Raw genomic sequence first — 16,704 nt, forward strand, 5'->3', positions numbered from 1 at the left:
TGTATCTGGGGAAATGCTTCATGTCTACCAGCTCTGGTTCTGACTTCTGAGTGAATGAAGCCTGGTCCACAGAATTGGCTGTGATCTTAAGAGGGCTCCTTTTGGCTTTCTCTTTTCTTGGCTCACTCCATTAAACTTCTAGCTGCTCTGTTGTTTTGCTTGTATCATAGAGCTACTGGCCTCCTCTTAATGCCCATCAAGGTCTCTGTTGCTTTAGATAACACCCTTAGACATGAGTTGTCAGTCCACTCATGAAACTACTCTAAAGCATTTTGTCTTTATCCACAATTAGAACTAAGACTCCAAATATATTCCAAAATGTTAGATTCTAATTTGATTGCATTCAAATCACAGAACATGGTGTGGTCCATATGATATCAGTTCTTCGGAAAATTTTGACACTTGCTTTTTGGTCTCTTATTTAATACACTTTAAAAAATCTGATGTACCTTTGAGATAAAATCATGATACTTTTTCAAATGTTGCTGCTTATTAGGTGAAACTTTTAATTATAATCAAAGATTACATGTCCTTTTAGGTGTTCCTGTTCACTCATTACATTTTGACTATTGTTGATTTCCATCTGGTTATTTTATACTTTTTATTTATCTTATTTTTCTATTTTACTTTTCCTTCTTGTGCTTTTTAATATTTTAAAGAACAAGTTATTTTATTTTACTCCTGTACTAGTCTTAACATTTATGTTCAATTTGTTATTTCTTTGTATATATTTGACATTGTAGTAAGCAATTTAAGCCAAGTTTAAAGTTAATATTTTTATCTTCCTCATAAATAATACAGACCTTAGAGTTTTTGAACTCCAACATATATCCCAGCTTGCATGAAAATATTTTTTTTCAGCTCTATTTTTTATTTTTACAACAGAAGTGAAAATTGTTATTGCTTTTTTGCCTTAACTTTGTTTTTTTTTATCCTCACCGGAGGACAATTTTTGCATTTATCTGCAGATAGAACGGGAGGGAGAGAGGGAGGAAGAGAGAGAGAGAAACATATCGACTGGTTGGTATTCACACAGCCAGGGACAAACTGTAACCAAGGTACATGCCTTTAGCGGGAACCAAACCCAGGTCTCTCTGGTCCTCAGGCCATTGCTCTAACCACTGAACAAAACCAGCCAGAGCTTGCCTTCACTGTTTTTTAACTTTATCCTATTAATCACAGATAAACAGTTTTGTTTATCTCAACATTCCTTTCTGTATCTTAGCATTTTTTGATTAAGTACATTTTCTTCTTCTTGACATTTCTTTGGGAGAATATATTGGTAATAAAATATCTCTGTTTTTGTTTATTTGAAAATGTTTTAATTTCCTCTCTATTTTTTAATGATAGTTTTCCTGTGTATAAAAATACCTGCTTAACAGACATTTTTTTTGTAATATTTTTGTTATTGCTGTTCTATTCAAATTGTTCTGTTTCGTTTGTCTTTTCTTTTTACTTTCAAGATACTCTGTGTGCTTTGTTGTTATGAAATCTATTAAGACATGTCTGGTTATGGCTCTCTTTTGTTTATCTTAAGTTTTTTGTAATTCCTGCATGTTAGAATTTTTGTCATGATCAATAAGGAAAAATTTTTAGTCATCATGTAATCGTATAGTGGATTTCCCTATTTCTTAATTTTCCTTTTGGAATTCCAGTTGTATTATTTCCTTCTCACAACTTGCTTAATTTCTCTTCAGGCTTTTAAATATATTTTATATCTGTGCCTCTGCTGCTTTGTCTGTAATTTTTTCAGATTCGAATTCACTATTTCTCTTCATGCTTCTGTGTAAATTGCTGCTTAAATATTCCATTTTGTTTTAATTTCGATTATTATATTCTTTATTTCTAGAAATGGCATAATATTGTTCAAGTGTGTCTCATAATTTTTTTATCTCTCCCTCATTATTCACATTTTAACTCCCTTTTTATTTTTTAATACTATTAAACATACGATATCCTATATCTGAAGACTGTGGATATGTTCTCCGGCTCTCACGCTGCAGTTTTGTTTTCTCATTGTTTACTTTGTTATTTCTCATATTTTGAGGTCGTGTCTCCGGACTTTATTTGTGGGATGTCTCTGAGGCCTGGGCTGAGCTGTGGTCTTTCAGGAAGGATTTCTGCTTGCTTCTACCAGGAGCCTGGAACCACTAGCACTTGTGTCTACTTTAAATTGAATTTTTGCCTTGCAGTATTTTGTACTAGACTGGTAGTATACATTTGGACCAAAATCAAGGTGAATTCTGGGCCTATGGTTATGAATTTCAAGAGATTTTTATTTATTTATATACATATATATTTTTTACATAAACCCAGAGTTAAAACAAGACACAGCACTTTGCTTTCCAAGTTGCCTTTTTATCTGCTCTTGCAAGGTTGGTTTTAAAAAATGTTTTCATTAAGTGTGTAGCTTGTGGTGCATATTGAATTTATTCAGGATCTCTAACCCTAATTGGATCCAAATATTTGTCATCTATTCCCTGTACACAGGTAATTAAAACCAAGCTGTAGGTCACTGGGATCCACAGAAGCCCTAGAGTAGCATCTGAGTTCAGTGCTTGCCTACCTTTCTCTATCAGCCCTAGGGAATTTCCCTCGCTTTCTTATAAGCTCAGCCATACATTAAAATGGTCTTTTAAAAATACTTTATTCTGTTTTTAGATACTTTATGATAGGAAGATTTTAGGATAGTTGTCTCATTATATGATGGACATATATATTCGTTAAGTAAAATCCTAAAGTTATCACACTAAAGTGTACTCATGAATTATCAAAAGTGAAGAGTATCTATATGATTAAGGTACTGAAATAAAACCAGTGTTTTTACCCATGCAACATATTTCTGATCGAAGTCAACTAAATAAAACTATTCTTTCACTGATAGAATTAACAGCAAGAATAAAGTTTTTGTTTTAGTAGTTTCTGTTAGGTAATAGATACTACTTGTAAACATAGTATTTCCTAGATACTTGTATATTTTTAACTGATTATAATAAAAGTGGATTATCGGAATTTATTTATTTAAAAAAATTTTTTTTTTATCATCCTCACTCGAGGACATTTTCCAATTTTTTGTTCAGGTAGAGTGGGAGGGAGAGAGAGAGGAACAGAGAGAGAGAGAGAGAGAGAAACATCGATGTGAAAGGGACACATCGAGTGGCTGCCACCCGCACAACCAACCATGGCCGGGGACAAACTGCAACCGAAGTACGTGCCCTTAGCGGGAACCGAACCCGGGTCTCTCAGAACCGCAGGCCGATGCTCCAACCGCTGAGCCAAACCGGCCAGGGTGATAATCTGAATTTAGATGCTAATAAATTTGAGAGTCAATCTCAGTCTGGACTGAAAAAAGGGTACTAGTATTACTGTTTGGCATTTAAATATTTTTGTGTATTCCTTCAGGAATCAATTCTACTAGTAATACATATGAATACTGATAGTCACTGATGCTTTGCTAGTCATTGCTGATAAAGGAAAGAAGGGTAAAAAAATCAATGAGATGTGTCCTATACCTTGGATGTATACAATCTGTTAGAAGAGATAAATACAGCACATGATGATACACACCATCACTGGTGCACATTAGGAAGTGTGAGGAGAAATGATATATTCTACTTGGGGAAATTCCTAAAAGATGATGCTATTTGAGCCAGTTCTTAAAAGACGAGCAGTGATTTACTGGAAGGAAAAGGAGAGGGAAGGATACCTCGGGCAAAGAGAACAGCATATGCCGAGACAGAGGAGAAAGCAAACCATTGTGTGATGTGATGCATGGAAGAGAGAGCATGAGTTGTGGAGTGGTGGCCAGTGATGGATGATAGCAGTGAGATATGTGAGGGGCCAGTTATCCAGAGTATTTTTATTTTTACTTTGTAATAATAAAGGGAAATCGATCTCTCAGTACTGTCTGGTTTAGAAGGTTTCAGGTATGTATTTCAGTATGCCAGTTGGCAGAATTGCAGAGGACAGAGAGATTCTGGAGAGGAGGGGAGGGGAAGGGAGGGGAAAGGAAGGGAGGGGAAGGAAAGGGAGGGGTGGGGAGGGGAGGGGTGGATGGGGAAGGGAGGGAAGAGGAGGGGAGGGGAGAAGAGACTGCAAACAAAAGGTCCCTCAGGAGTAACAACAAATGTTTAGATGCATCAAATCATTAATTCTTTTCTCTGTGAAAAGAAAAATAAAACTTTTTAGATGTTATAAGGTGAAAGAACAATGTGCAGCTTTTATTATTTTTGTGATTAAAACCAGGACTCTAGGGAATACAAAACTTATGCCCAATTTCTTTGTGGCAAATGTTCATTAATGATCGAGAAGCAGGTAACTTGGTTTCAGGCAATTTTACAAATGACTAATGATTTTTTGTTTTAATTTCTTTGGTTATATATCAGGTGTTATCTTTTAAAAATCTGTAAGATCACAGTGAAGAAATAATAGCCTTCCTTTCAATTATTTAATATTTCCTTCAACTTTGTAGTATAAAATTTTGGACTTTCAGTGGGGCTAAAGTCAAGGCAAAACGTGTTTCTATTTAAAGTTATCTGGGTAATGTATTAAAGGTATATTGACTCTTCTGACTATTTTGGAAGATTATCATTATAATTTATATCAATTAATAGATTGTTTGACTAATAATTACATAATATGATACATAAAAAGGCTAAGAATTTTGCAAAGTAACACTTCTCTGTGGTGTTGGCAAGACCAGAAAATTGACTTGTGCAGAAAGAAGTCAGTAAATTTCAATTAAGTCACCTTATATCATTTATGTTGGGGTTAAGGTTAAATATGAAATGACATTTAAATTCAATTAATTTTTAAAAATATGCATTACAAGTGGAGTTTTGTAATGAGAATAAATGTTTGGTTTTGACGTGACATTAAACCAAGGGACCCTGGAAAAAAAAAGTTAACATAAATCCTCAATCACTGAATCATTAATACTTCATCTGTAAATAAGAATTTATAAAATACATTTAAATAACAAAGTATATAAGATTTATTAACCATCAAGAAATTTGGAGATGGCATAAGTTACACTGAGAGAAGTTGAGATTAAAATGCTTACAGCCAAGGAAATGAATTAGAGTTGATAATCATTGTAGAGAGCTACTGTTATTGTTATGGTACCTACAAGCTGGAACATGAATTTGATCCTTTGCACACACAAAAGTTCACAAAACTGCTTTTAATAGTCTTTATTCTGTAGTACTGCTTGGTAGATCATGCACTAGGTTATTATAAAATTCATGTGAACTTTTATGTATACAGATGTCAGATCAAGTACAGGTTTTATTAATGATATATATTTTAAAATTCCAACAATAAAAAAAAACAGAGGCCAAGGAAGGAAATACAATAAAAAAATGAAATATTTATTCTTTTGGCTCAATAATGACGTGGCTCACCATTCTTTTTAGTAATAGCAACTCCCTGCATGCAGCTCATCAATACTCTACAAGTAAATCGTTTTGTAAAATGGATTAGCATTAAATTTTTGGTTTGTGCAAAAACAACAAAAAAAACCTATTTCATTTTAGGTAATTGCACAACTTTGCCATTTTGTTCATGGCTAGGAAGGACACAGCCCAAATTATGGGTCTCTAATAGCTTTAGTGCGGCAGGAATTAAAAAAATAAAACTAGTCTGCATAAGCAAATACTACAAAAGTTGAGTTAAAAAAACTTTCCATGAATAAAGGGTTATATTGAGGAAACCAGAGTTGGTAAAAAATGATCTAGGTTTGAGTTTTGACCAATGTCTCTACTATTGGTATTATGGTAGAAAATATGCTATAACAAAGAAATCCACAAAACCCAGTGTCTAACTTTTATTTTAGGAAATTATCCTTTGAAAAGTCTTATGAATTCAAAAATTTGGAGTTGTGATCAAAAATAAAAAGCAAAAGCATAAAGTAAAATAAATTGCCATGTCATCAACCTGAAAATAATTTTCTTATGTACAAAATGCAACAAATAAAATTGATCATATTTTTACATTATTTATATTTAAACAAGTTTGGGACATACTTTTAGTAAAATATGAAGTATAGGTTTTGACAATAGGCAGTATGCAGTGTGTTTCCTTGAAATCTAGAGAGGCACCACACAACACTCAAGTTGAATTAAGAATGCAAAAGTAAAAGTGCTTTTAAATATTCTACTTGACATACTAGAGGGAGAGCTGGTTGAATTCACTCTACCACCAACATGTGACTTCTTCTAACCAAGACTTATGGAAAATGGATTGAGTAAAATAGAGCAGCATAGGCAATATTAACATGCATTAGTGACAGTCTTCAAACTATTCATGTTTAATGAATGGTACAGGATACATCCCTGTTGGAAGCTCGCAAAAGACACATACACTGTGGTACATATTTGATTTAATAGAAGTTGTTTATCAGGCTGTATATATACTTATTTATATATATATATATTTGCCCAAACATGCACCACAGGAAAAAATAACTATTTACATAACAGAGGGCGTTTAATAAAATGTCAGCTTTGCTAAGAGGGGAAGATGGCAAAGCAATACTGCAGCAGAAAGTAGAATAACTACTCTAAAGTGATACTTCAGATAGACTATACTTTTTCAGAACAGATCATTAGATTACTTTTTTGAAAACATTTAACCAAAATTAAATATAGAGCTCTGGAACTTGGAATAAAATTTGCACTTGCTGAAACAGAATACTTTGCATAAAAATAATCCTTTAAAATTAGAGGAGACTTTACAGGCACATAACTGTTTAGATATAAACAACATAGACTGAAATACTTTCAAAATTAAAGTCATCTAGAAAATGGAAATACCTGAAATTGTTGACATTACAATTTTGTTTCTGGTTTTGAGCTAGAATTTCATTTCTTGGACAAAATACTTTTGTCTGATTATTTGAGACACTTTTGGAGTAGGAACACAGGGATCATATACTTTTTTTTTTTTTCCAACTTAAACCTCATTTACAAAAATAGTGACATAGTATTATGAATAAACTATGAATTAGGGACCAGGGAAATCCACTAGAACAAATTCTGTAAAAATATGGCAGATATGGAAGTTAAAAATAGAGTGGATGCAAGTACTGTACTAAAGGTGTTTGGTGTAGTTACAACTATCACTTTGCACAACTATCCCTACAGTCTAGGTAGCCGTTGAGTTTCTCCTCAGCAGTGTGAGCTGGTAATGAGAACAACAACCTTTGTCAATGTTGATACCCTGACTCACAGAGTTGTAGTGACGGAGCGGCCACTGTCTTGTTATAGGCACTGACCATGAGTATTTGTTAAAACAGTCAGTTTGGCATAGACCTCCTCTGGGAGTCCTGTTGACACATAGACTTTACCGTTGTAGGCTGTAAACAATTGATTACAAAGATAATTCTTTGTTTCTTTTTACTTCTGATTTTCCCTGACCTCTTTCCTTTTGCTTTCTTTTTCTGGTTTGTCTTTCTCAAACTTTTCTTTGTCTGGCTTTGTTACACTATCATAAGAAGGAGGAGAGGTGGTAGAGGAACTTCCATCTGTTTTTTCTGGGGTGGAGTTCCCATTTGATTTGTCAATAATCATGTCTTCTTTTATAGGTAAGTCAACCCTCCCTTTGATTGCCTCTTTATCATATTTACATGATACCTTTTTTAACCTTTGCTTTAAAAGATAACATCTGAAATTACGCTGAATGATAGCAGCAGACACCTCCTCTTGTTTGCGTTTCAAAGTGGTTGTGATGGGTTCATAGGAGACTTTGGATGGGTTTGATGCCATGAACCGGTCTTCCATCTGTATTCTAAGGGCATCCATCTCTCCACTCTCACCCAAAACACGCTTTGTGAAGGCAAATAAAATGTCCAGGCAGTGGATCCGGTCCCCACTGACCATGGGAAGATCCATGGCAATGAGCTGGACTTTGTTCGGTTTTGCTACAAGAAGAGGAGGATCCAGGGCAGCTGCAAAATCAGAGAGCTTGGAGAACTCTATAAACTGGGTGGCATCGGGATCAAACTTCTCCCAAACCTCATAGAACATCTCAAAGTCATCCTCACTCAGGGGCTCTGCACTTTCTTCAGTAGCAACACTGAAGTTCTCCAGGATGACAGCGATGTACATGTTCACCACAACCAGAAATGATATGATGATGTAACTGACAAAAAAGAAAATCCCAACAGATGGATTCCCACAGTCTCCCTTCACTGAGCTTCCAGGGTGAATTGTGTCAGGGTCACAGTCAGGTGGTGCACTGTTGAGAATAGGCGCTAGCAATCCGTCCCAGCCAGCAGAGGTGGTAATCTGGAACAGGCAAATCATGCTGTTGCCAAAGGTTTCAAAGTTGAACATGTCATCAATTCCAGCTTCCTTTTTAACATAGGCAAAGTTGGACATTCCAAAGATGGCGTAGATGAACATGACCAGGAAGAGCAGGAGGCCGATGTTAAACAACGCCGGAAGGGACATCATCAGAGCAAAGAGCAGCGTGCGGATCCCCTTCGCCCCTTTGATCAGACGTAGGATTCGGCCAATCCTGGCAAGACGGATCACTCGGAACAGGGTGGGGGACACAAAATATTTTTCTATCAGCTCAGCCAGAAACATGCCTATGGAAAAACACAGAAAACCACTAAACAGTCAGTATCTTATGCTTACATGAATATTTTATCTTTGCAAGGTCTATGAAAACAAGACATTTATTATGAATATAAACCTTTTCTAAATATTTGGATCCACTCCCTAACTTAGCAATTAATGATTATAGTTTTATACAATTATTCTATAATATCATAAACCAATATAGATTTTTGCAAAATCCAACACATTAAATAATCTCAGATAGTGATATAGCAATTTAAGTTTATACACACTCAATTTCTATGAACAGGTATCCTCACATGTGAAACAAGCCAATTACAAACAAAGATTGTTTCTAAAATTTCCAAATATATTATTTTTTAGTTTTTCCTACCAACATTTTTCAATTAGAGGAAAATGAGCAAAGCTATTAAACGTTACATCTACACACATTAAAATTCTCAAATATGATTTCCCTGTGACACAGCTGTCAGGCCTCGAGGAACCTTGCTGCAACTGCACCTCTCTGTAATCAAAGTATTCTTACCTACAATGGAGAGAATCACAACCACAAAGTCAAAGATGTTCCAGCCTATGGTGAAGTAGTAGTATCTGAGAGAGATAAGTTTTAGCACACATTCTCCAGTGAACAGGATAATGAACACAAGGTTGATCCGGTACAAAACTAGAGTCATATATTTGCTCTGGTCATCAGTTTCCACCATCATGGTGACCATGTTCAGGCAGATGAGGATCATAATGCTGATATCAAAGACTTGTCTAGTTACAAAATCAAAGACCATTCCTTGGAATTTGTTCTAGAAAAAGAGGAGCGAGAAGGTTAATATACATATTTCATAAATAATGATCTAGTAAAATTGCAGTCAAAGTTCTTCTACCAGTGGCCATGAGGTGTGCACCCTTCTCACATAACCACAAACAATTCTGTGTACTTCATTTCTATGTTTAAAAAAGAGAAAGAAATGGAAAAAAATTATTTGACAAGAACAAAACATAATTGGTTTATTTAGATTCTGTGGGAAAGTAAAGCTGAATGAGGCATAAAGTGGTGTCAATTGGCAGATAAGATATATGGACTTTGCTAGACTTTAGTACCTATGATTATTTTTACAAAAAAAGAATGACAACTAATAATGAAGATTTACAGAGTAGGTTAATGTAGACAGACTTGTAGATGTATGAATACTCCAATTCATTTATCAATACTTTAGGACTGAAAGTATCTTTTTTCAGTCTTTCTCTCCCACAATATATGTCAGTCATTTTCTATTTAATTCTACCTCTTCTAACTGTAATATTTGAATGACCTTCAGCAAAGCAAGTTCATGCTCTTTTATTTTAATCCTCACCTGAGGACATTTTTTTGCATTTATATTCAGATAGAGCAGGAGGGAGGGAGAGAGAGAAACATCGATGTGAGAGAGACACATTGACTGGTTGCTACCCACATGACCCCAACCAGGGCTGGGGACAGACAGCAACTGAGGTATGTGCCCTTAGCAGGAACCGAACCTGGGACTTTCTGGTCCATGGGCCGACGCTCTAACCGCTGAGCAAAACTGGCCAAGGCAGTTCATGCCCTCTTGTATATACATTGTACCTCCTCCTCCCATTTCCTACCCAGCTCTAACTACTCGAAAAATATTGTGTAGTCATTTAGAGGATTCATGAGACCTTGTCTAGGCCCAGTTCTAGCAATTATAGGCTTTATGATTTGGGGTATGATATTTACCTTCTTTAGGCCTCAGTTTCCTTATTACTTACACATCTAAGAGGATAGATGAACTAGAATATAGCTCTGTGAGCATAAGACATCATTATTATGTCTTCCTATTATTACAAAGCTCTGCAGCATATGCACTCTGAGTATGTCCTTTTTGTGTATTTCATGAAACAAACTATTTTTATGACATCCTTTTTCCTTCTAAAAAGATTAAGAATATTTTTTAGTCATAAGAATAAAGAGAACAAACAGCATGGAGGGAGGCCATGGGTGTGGGATAGGAAATCTGAAAAACTCCATCTACTTAAAAGGCCGAGAGGGTGCCCTTGAAGGAGATCAGAGGAGCAGGAGCCGGGGCATTGTTGGCGACAGTAGGGACGGCGGGAGCACTCAGCCTACTTGGAGAGCAGTTATCAGGAACCCATAGTTGGAGGCTTTCAACTGATAGACTGTAAAGAACATTCCCCCTTTTAAAAGAACTTAGTCATTATTACTGAGTGTCCTATTGAGTGTAACAGCTATGAATTGTGTTACACAATATGAACTTCACAGCGCATATTATGTATTGGTGATGTCACATAATATGTTCTGATCCAGACCACTGCCCAGTTTCACCATATGGAAATAAGACTTTGCAATGTTAAAGAATATGAATCCTTCTTACTGCAGGCCGAGGTATGGGTTTCTGAGGTTTCTTGGACCCAAGTTTCTTCATTGCATTGTAATATTTTTTCTGTTCTTCTGTCATAAAGATGTCCTGACCTCCAAAGTAAAGAGATGAATAAAATTGGTTACAATCCCAACGTGTGTTACAACAACACTTCTACCAAAATATTTCTGGGTGTTTTCTTTAATCCTCTCTTCTTAAAGTGGATTATTGTCCTGCTCCATACAAATTTATTCTGTTTTCCCCATTTATGTGAAATTCTGAGTACTTTAATATCATGTAAAACCCATAATCACATAAAACCCTGATTAGCACAGGATCTTAATTTGATTATATTATGTTTAGAAGGAGGATCAGAGATCTCAAATGTATTTCCATAAAAGAAAAAATGTTGTCTTATACTGTTCACTGTTGATAGTTTTACTTCTTTTTCTTTTTTTTATCCTCATCTGAGGCTACTTTTTTGTTTTTTTGTTCAGATAAAGTGGGAAGGAGAGAGAGGAAGAGAGAGAAAGAGAAACATTGACGTAAAAGGGACACATCGAGTGGTTACCACCCACACAACCCAACCAGGGCCAGGGACAAACTGCAACCGAGATATATGCCCCTAGTGGGAATTGAACCCGGGTCTCTCTGGACCAAAGGCCGATGCTCTAACCACTGAGCAAAATCAGCCAGGGCTGGTTTTACTTCTTTATTCCACAGTTTTTGAGCACCTCCTGTGTGCTAGACAATGTATCTGGTATCAGAATTACATGGATATATAGGACATAGTGTCTGTGTGCAAAAAACAAGCACTGAGAGATAACAATAAATTCCAAGACTCAGAAATGGACTTCATATAAAAGAGTACCCTTAAGCTAGACCTTAAAGGATGATTAACAGTTTGCTAAGCAAAGCATTCCAGGAAGAGAAAATATTCTATGTAAAATCATGAAGATAGAAGAACATGGCTTGTTCAGAAAAGGGCAGAAAATCTATGTATCTGTGTGTGTAGCAAGTGACAATGTTGATGGGGCTGGGCAGTGACTGAGAACTAGGGAAGTGGCTATAGAAAATGTGTTATGGGTGAAAATGAGGCTGGAAAATTGGGTGGAGATCATTCCTGAAATGCTTCGTAAGGAAAATAAAGCATTGGAGGCCCATTGGATATTTTGAAGCAGTGATCACATTTTCAGGGGAGAAAGATACTACAGCAGATCAGCAAAGGATAAACTGGGGAGGAGCCCCTCATGAGAGCTGGAATCCTCTGCAGCTGAACTGAATGTACAGTGAATGGAAAAGAATATCCAAGTGATCTAAGTCTATCGTGACTATGAGTGTCCATCCATATACAATAGAAAGAACCTCAGAATGGAGAAAAGAGAGAGCTGAGGAATACTTATCTTCTTTTTTTGTTGGTTGAAATTATCAATGATGACACCAATGAATAGATTCAGAGTGAAGAATGACCCAAAGATGATAAAGATGACAAAGTATAAATACATATACAGATTTTCTTCATATATAGGCTGAAGTTTAACCTAAAAGATATTGAAAATATTTGAAAACACAATTAATACTTAAACTAAATTTGGCGAGTATTGTTACTTAATATAGAGCTTTTTTTGCCTTGCCCTGAGATAGTATTCTGCAAAAACAATTCTGTTTTTCAAACTGCTGTGATATAGTATAATGAAAGTTTGTAATATTTATGATTGTTCTTGCATCTGTTATCCTGTTGTGGCTTATCTGTACATATTATTTAGAGTAAATAACAGTGGTGTAAACAATAAAACATTTTGAGCCTATTATTAGTCTTATATATATATTTGCACTATTTTCGATTTGGGTTTGGAAATGCTGGCTCTTGGAGATACGGCTTTAATAACAGAACATCAGCTTCTAAAAGGAAAATTCAGCATAAACAGATATGTTCTAAGGAATTATTTTTATTCCTATTTTTAAAATTGAGTTTCCTTGAAACTTGCTTGCTTTTATCATGGTATTTTTGGAAGCAGCTTCCCAGACCCTGATTTATCATACTCTCCAGGGATAGGGAGAGACAAGTTACTTCCCCACTGAGCACTTTTACTAATCTTAAGTGTCTCATTTACTGGATCAATCTTATGTCTTCTGATCCAAGCAGTTAGCTATCTTTTCATATTAGATACATATTATATAACAGATATACATTAACCAAAAAATTATCTATATTGAAGTGTATTGTCTTAAAAATACAATTTCTACATACAACTGTAAATGTTCTGATTATATCTAATATAAAATGACTGGCCTTTAAATGACCACAAATGTTCACTATGAAAAATCTAGTAGCTATAAATAGTATTTGAGTGATACTTACGTCTCGAGAATCAACAGCTGCGTACATAATGTCCATCCAGCCTTTAAATGTGGCCTGTAAACAACATATATTTGAACTCTGCATACAAAACTAATCCAAGAATAGGTTTTTTACCATATGAAAATATGATAGTGTTATTGCAATAAATTTTTGTACAACATTATGAAATTTTCTATAAAGAGATTGAAGTAAATTTAATGAAGAAGTGTAATGGAAATAGAACAAGATTTTATTTTTAGTCTCAGCCTTGCTTTCTTTGTTTCTCATGGGAGGTTTTCCATGTTTTCTACAATAAAATGGAACTAGATGCTGGATTCATAAAACTCCCATTTCAGCCTCAAACCCCTTTCATACCAAAAGGGAAGGTCTATGATTCAAACCTATGTCATGTTTAAACACAACTCAGCCATTTTCACTAACAAATTATTGATTAGTTAGTATACTGTCAATTAAGTCAAAATTATTAAACATTACACATTTTAAAATTCAATTCATAAGTTTGCATTTCCACACATATTAGAACCATACTCTTTAGATGTTGGTAGAATTAATTATATGGCCACTAATCTATACATTTAATTCATTACTACAATATATACATTTTTATTTTAATACATAAAATTGCTTCTTTGGCGATGACTGCTACAAAAATCTAGAAATGCCAATAGCACAGTAGTGTTCAATAATACAAGAAAAAACAGGAAGCAGAAATATAAAATCATGTTAAAACATACTAAAATCTGAACAAGAGAAAATACATTATAAAATAATTGCAAAACATTTTTACAGTTAAGTCAAGCTTATGGTCAAGGTGTGATCATCAACTGCTTTTGTACTGTCAGGTATTAATCATTCAAACAAAGAACATCAGAGCAATGATCTTACTTGAAATATTTTGAAAATGTGTTCAAAACTCCCACGGGAGCCACTTACCACTTGCAGCAAAGCGAGATATCCAGCACCAACATTATCAAAGTTTACTTTCACATTTTTCCACCGAGCTTGCTTGCCAAGAGCCTGACAGTCGCTCAAATTGTTGACTTTGCTAATTTCAAACATGTTACCCGTTGTTGTGTTAACACAATGGTAGAACTTGCCAGCAAACAAGTTCACACCCATGATGCTGAAGATCAGCCAGAAGATGAGACAAACCAACAGCACGTTCATGATGGAGGGGATTGCTCCAACGAGAGCATTCACAACCACCTAGAAGAGGGAAAGAGGAGGAGGCGGCTTACAAGCCGTGAAAGTGGAAACCATTCCTCTCATTTATTTAATACTCAACTGGTTGTGAAAAAAGTTCAATAAAAATCTAGGTGGACAAGTTGTTTCTTCTCCTATGTTTTAGGACATATTTGATAAGGGAAAACAAACAGTGACACAAGGAAGAGCTAAAGGATTTAGGGAAAGCAAAATATGTCAAAGCATGAAAAGAAACAAACAAAACCTGATATAGTAAGATGGAGTCAGAAAATGTTTGTATGCTGGAGAAAAAAGAAAAAAAAAGATACATTAAATATCAACAGAAGAAATCATAATTCATCATTACATTTTAATTTTCAAGAGTGTTAATGAATGACTGATGATTGGAAAATGTGATTAAACTAACCCTTTACAAATTAGCAAAGTATTAATAATGCATTAAATCTGTATCCTCGGCACAAGTTAACTTTTCATGGTTGTGAGAATAGGATAAGGAATTTGCAAGGTCTTTTTTTTCTTCTATTGGTAAATCTCAATTTATTGCCCAAACAAACCACCTCCTAACATAAAAGCCCATGACCTAGAAGAAATGTAATATCCATGTGTGTTTTCAAGCTGGATTAAACAAAGCTGGCCTTTGTGCTAAGTAGTATAGTATTTTGAAGGTCATTGCAAGTGGGTGTGTATACAAGTGTGTACTGTATGTTTAAATGCATAAAATATACACTAAGGAAGAGAGCTAGAGAGGAAAATACAAGTGCAATAGAAAAAGTGAGCCTCGTTCAGAATGCTCACTTAAAAGAGAGATCTATAAAACAAACCCCAGGGGTTGCTTGCAATGCTTAATTATCCCAACTCCCTACTTTGTTTGCTTAGGATATATACATTTTGTCAGAGGCTACGATTTATTGTTATTTTCTTGTATAATGACTATTTTTATTACTGATATGAATTGAAAAAGTAAAAGCACACAAAAACCATTTCACCTTTCATTCATTACCAGTAATTTTTTGAGGAATCAACTACCTATCGAAGGGGAAAACAACCTTCTAAGATGAATGTCAGTAGTAAATAGTCATTTCAAAGCATATAAGCAATGAAAAAAAATAAATGGCAGCACATGGTTTATGGATGTTGTGGAAACGTCCTTGACCTTTCATCAGGGGACCTGAACTCTAGTCCTCATTCTGCCACAAATTTTTGAAAGCCTGTTTCAATTTCGGGAGGCTGGGCTTGGTGATCTCTTAGATTCCTGCGCTGAAATTTTATAATTCTATGAAACAAATTTCAAAAGAACATGCCCCCCCCATATCTAAATTGTTACCTACATTAAATTTTGACATGAATCATCAGAGAGCATTTACTCTTCTTACCCTCATTCCTTCAAACCGGGATAAAGCTCTTAGAGGTCTTAAAGCTCTGAGGGTCCGGAGGGATTTGATGGCCCCAAGTTCTGAGTAGCCGAGAGCATTGGCTACCAAGCTAACCAGAGAGACCTACAAAAGGAAAATTTATTAATCAGTCCACCAAGAAATAAACTGCTGACTGAAGGCTTAGGATATGGTCTATTCTTTAATGACAACCGTATAACACTTCAGACATATCCTGGCACCTTTCATCTTCCACGTAGTGGGATCATCTATGGTGAGCCTCATTCTACACTATTGCTTTTCTTTTTTTTTTTTACCAGTGAAACTGGAGTCTTTGCCTATTTTTATAAACATTTGTAAACTCCTCCAGCTAGATATTTCACCCATGGAGCCCTTTTTAACCTGTGCATATATACCGCTAATGATTCAGGATTTGGTACAAAAGTCATATCCTCCACAGATCTGTGCTGAATATCATTGATTAGAAATCATGTTCTCTCCTGAAGTTCTGCAGCTGTTCTTAACCCGTGGGTCACAACCTCTTTGGAGGTCAAAAGACCCTTTCACAGGGGTTGCCTAAGACATAACAGTAGCAAAATTAGAGTTATGAAGTAGCAACGGAAATAATTTTATGGTTGGGGGTCACCACAACATGAGGAACTGTATTAAAGGGTCATGGCATTAGAAAGGTTGAGAACCACTGAATCTGTAGTGTCTTGGTTATGCATAGTGGAGGCATTTGCCATGTCATAGAGTCAGTCCATCCATTGGAGGGAGCGAGGGCATTAGTGCTTAATTTCTTGTGAAAAGGACTG

The 16,704-nt window shown here is 35.4% G+C and overlaps 1 protein-coding gene across 5 annotated transcripts in view; it reads right to left on the minus strand.

The window, feature by feature from the left end:
- Nucleotides 1-4,743: 4,743 nt before the first annotated feature.
- The window catches only part of SCN3A (sodium voltage-gated channel alpha subunit 3), an 84,868-nt gene continuing 72,907 nt past the window's right edge, over nucleotides 4,744-16,704 (minus strand). For 4 of the 5 annotated variants that reach the window (XM_036253570.1, XM_036253569.1, XM_036253566.1 and 1 more), the window contains exons 20-26: nucleotides 15,893-16,015; nucleotides 14,250-14,522; nucleotides 13,317-13,370; nucleotides 12,358-12,495; nucleotides 10,970-11,074; nucleotides 9,109-9,379; nucleotides 4,744-8,590 (exon numbers count right to left, since the gene is read on the minus strand). In XM_036253570.1, coding sequence (XP_036109463.1) covers nucleotides 7,395-8,590; nucleotides 9,109-9,379; nucleotides 10,970-11,074; nucleotides 12,358-12,495; nucleotides 13,317-13,370; nucleotides 14,250-14,522; nucleotides 15,893-16,015 — 2,160 coding nt within the window. In that variant the 3' untranslated portion in view covers nucleotides 4,744-7,394. The remainder of the gene's footprint in view (nucleotides 8,591-9,108; nucleotides 9,380-10,969; nucleotides 11,075-12,357; nucleotides 12,496-13,316; nucleotides 13,371-14,249; nucleotides 14,523-15,892; nucleotides 16,016-16,704) is intronic. The other variant, XM_036253568.1, reaches the window with a different exon arrangement.

This window comes from Molossus molossus, unplaced genomic scaffold, assembly GCF_014108415.1.
Source record: "Molossus molossus isolate mMolMol1 unplaced genomic scaffold, mMolMol1.p scaffold_m16_p_11, whole genome shotgun sequence".
Classification (NCBI taxonomy): Eukaryota; Metazoa; Chordata; class Mammalia; order Chiroptera; family Molossidae; genus Molossus; species Molossus molossus.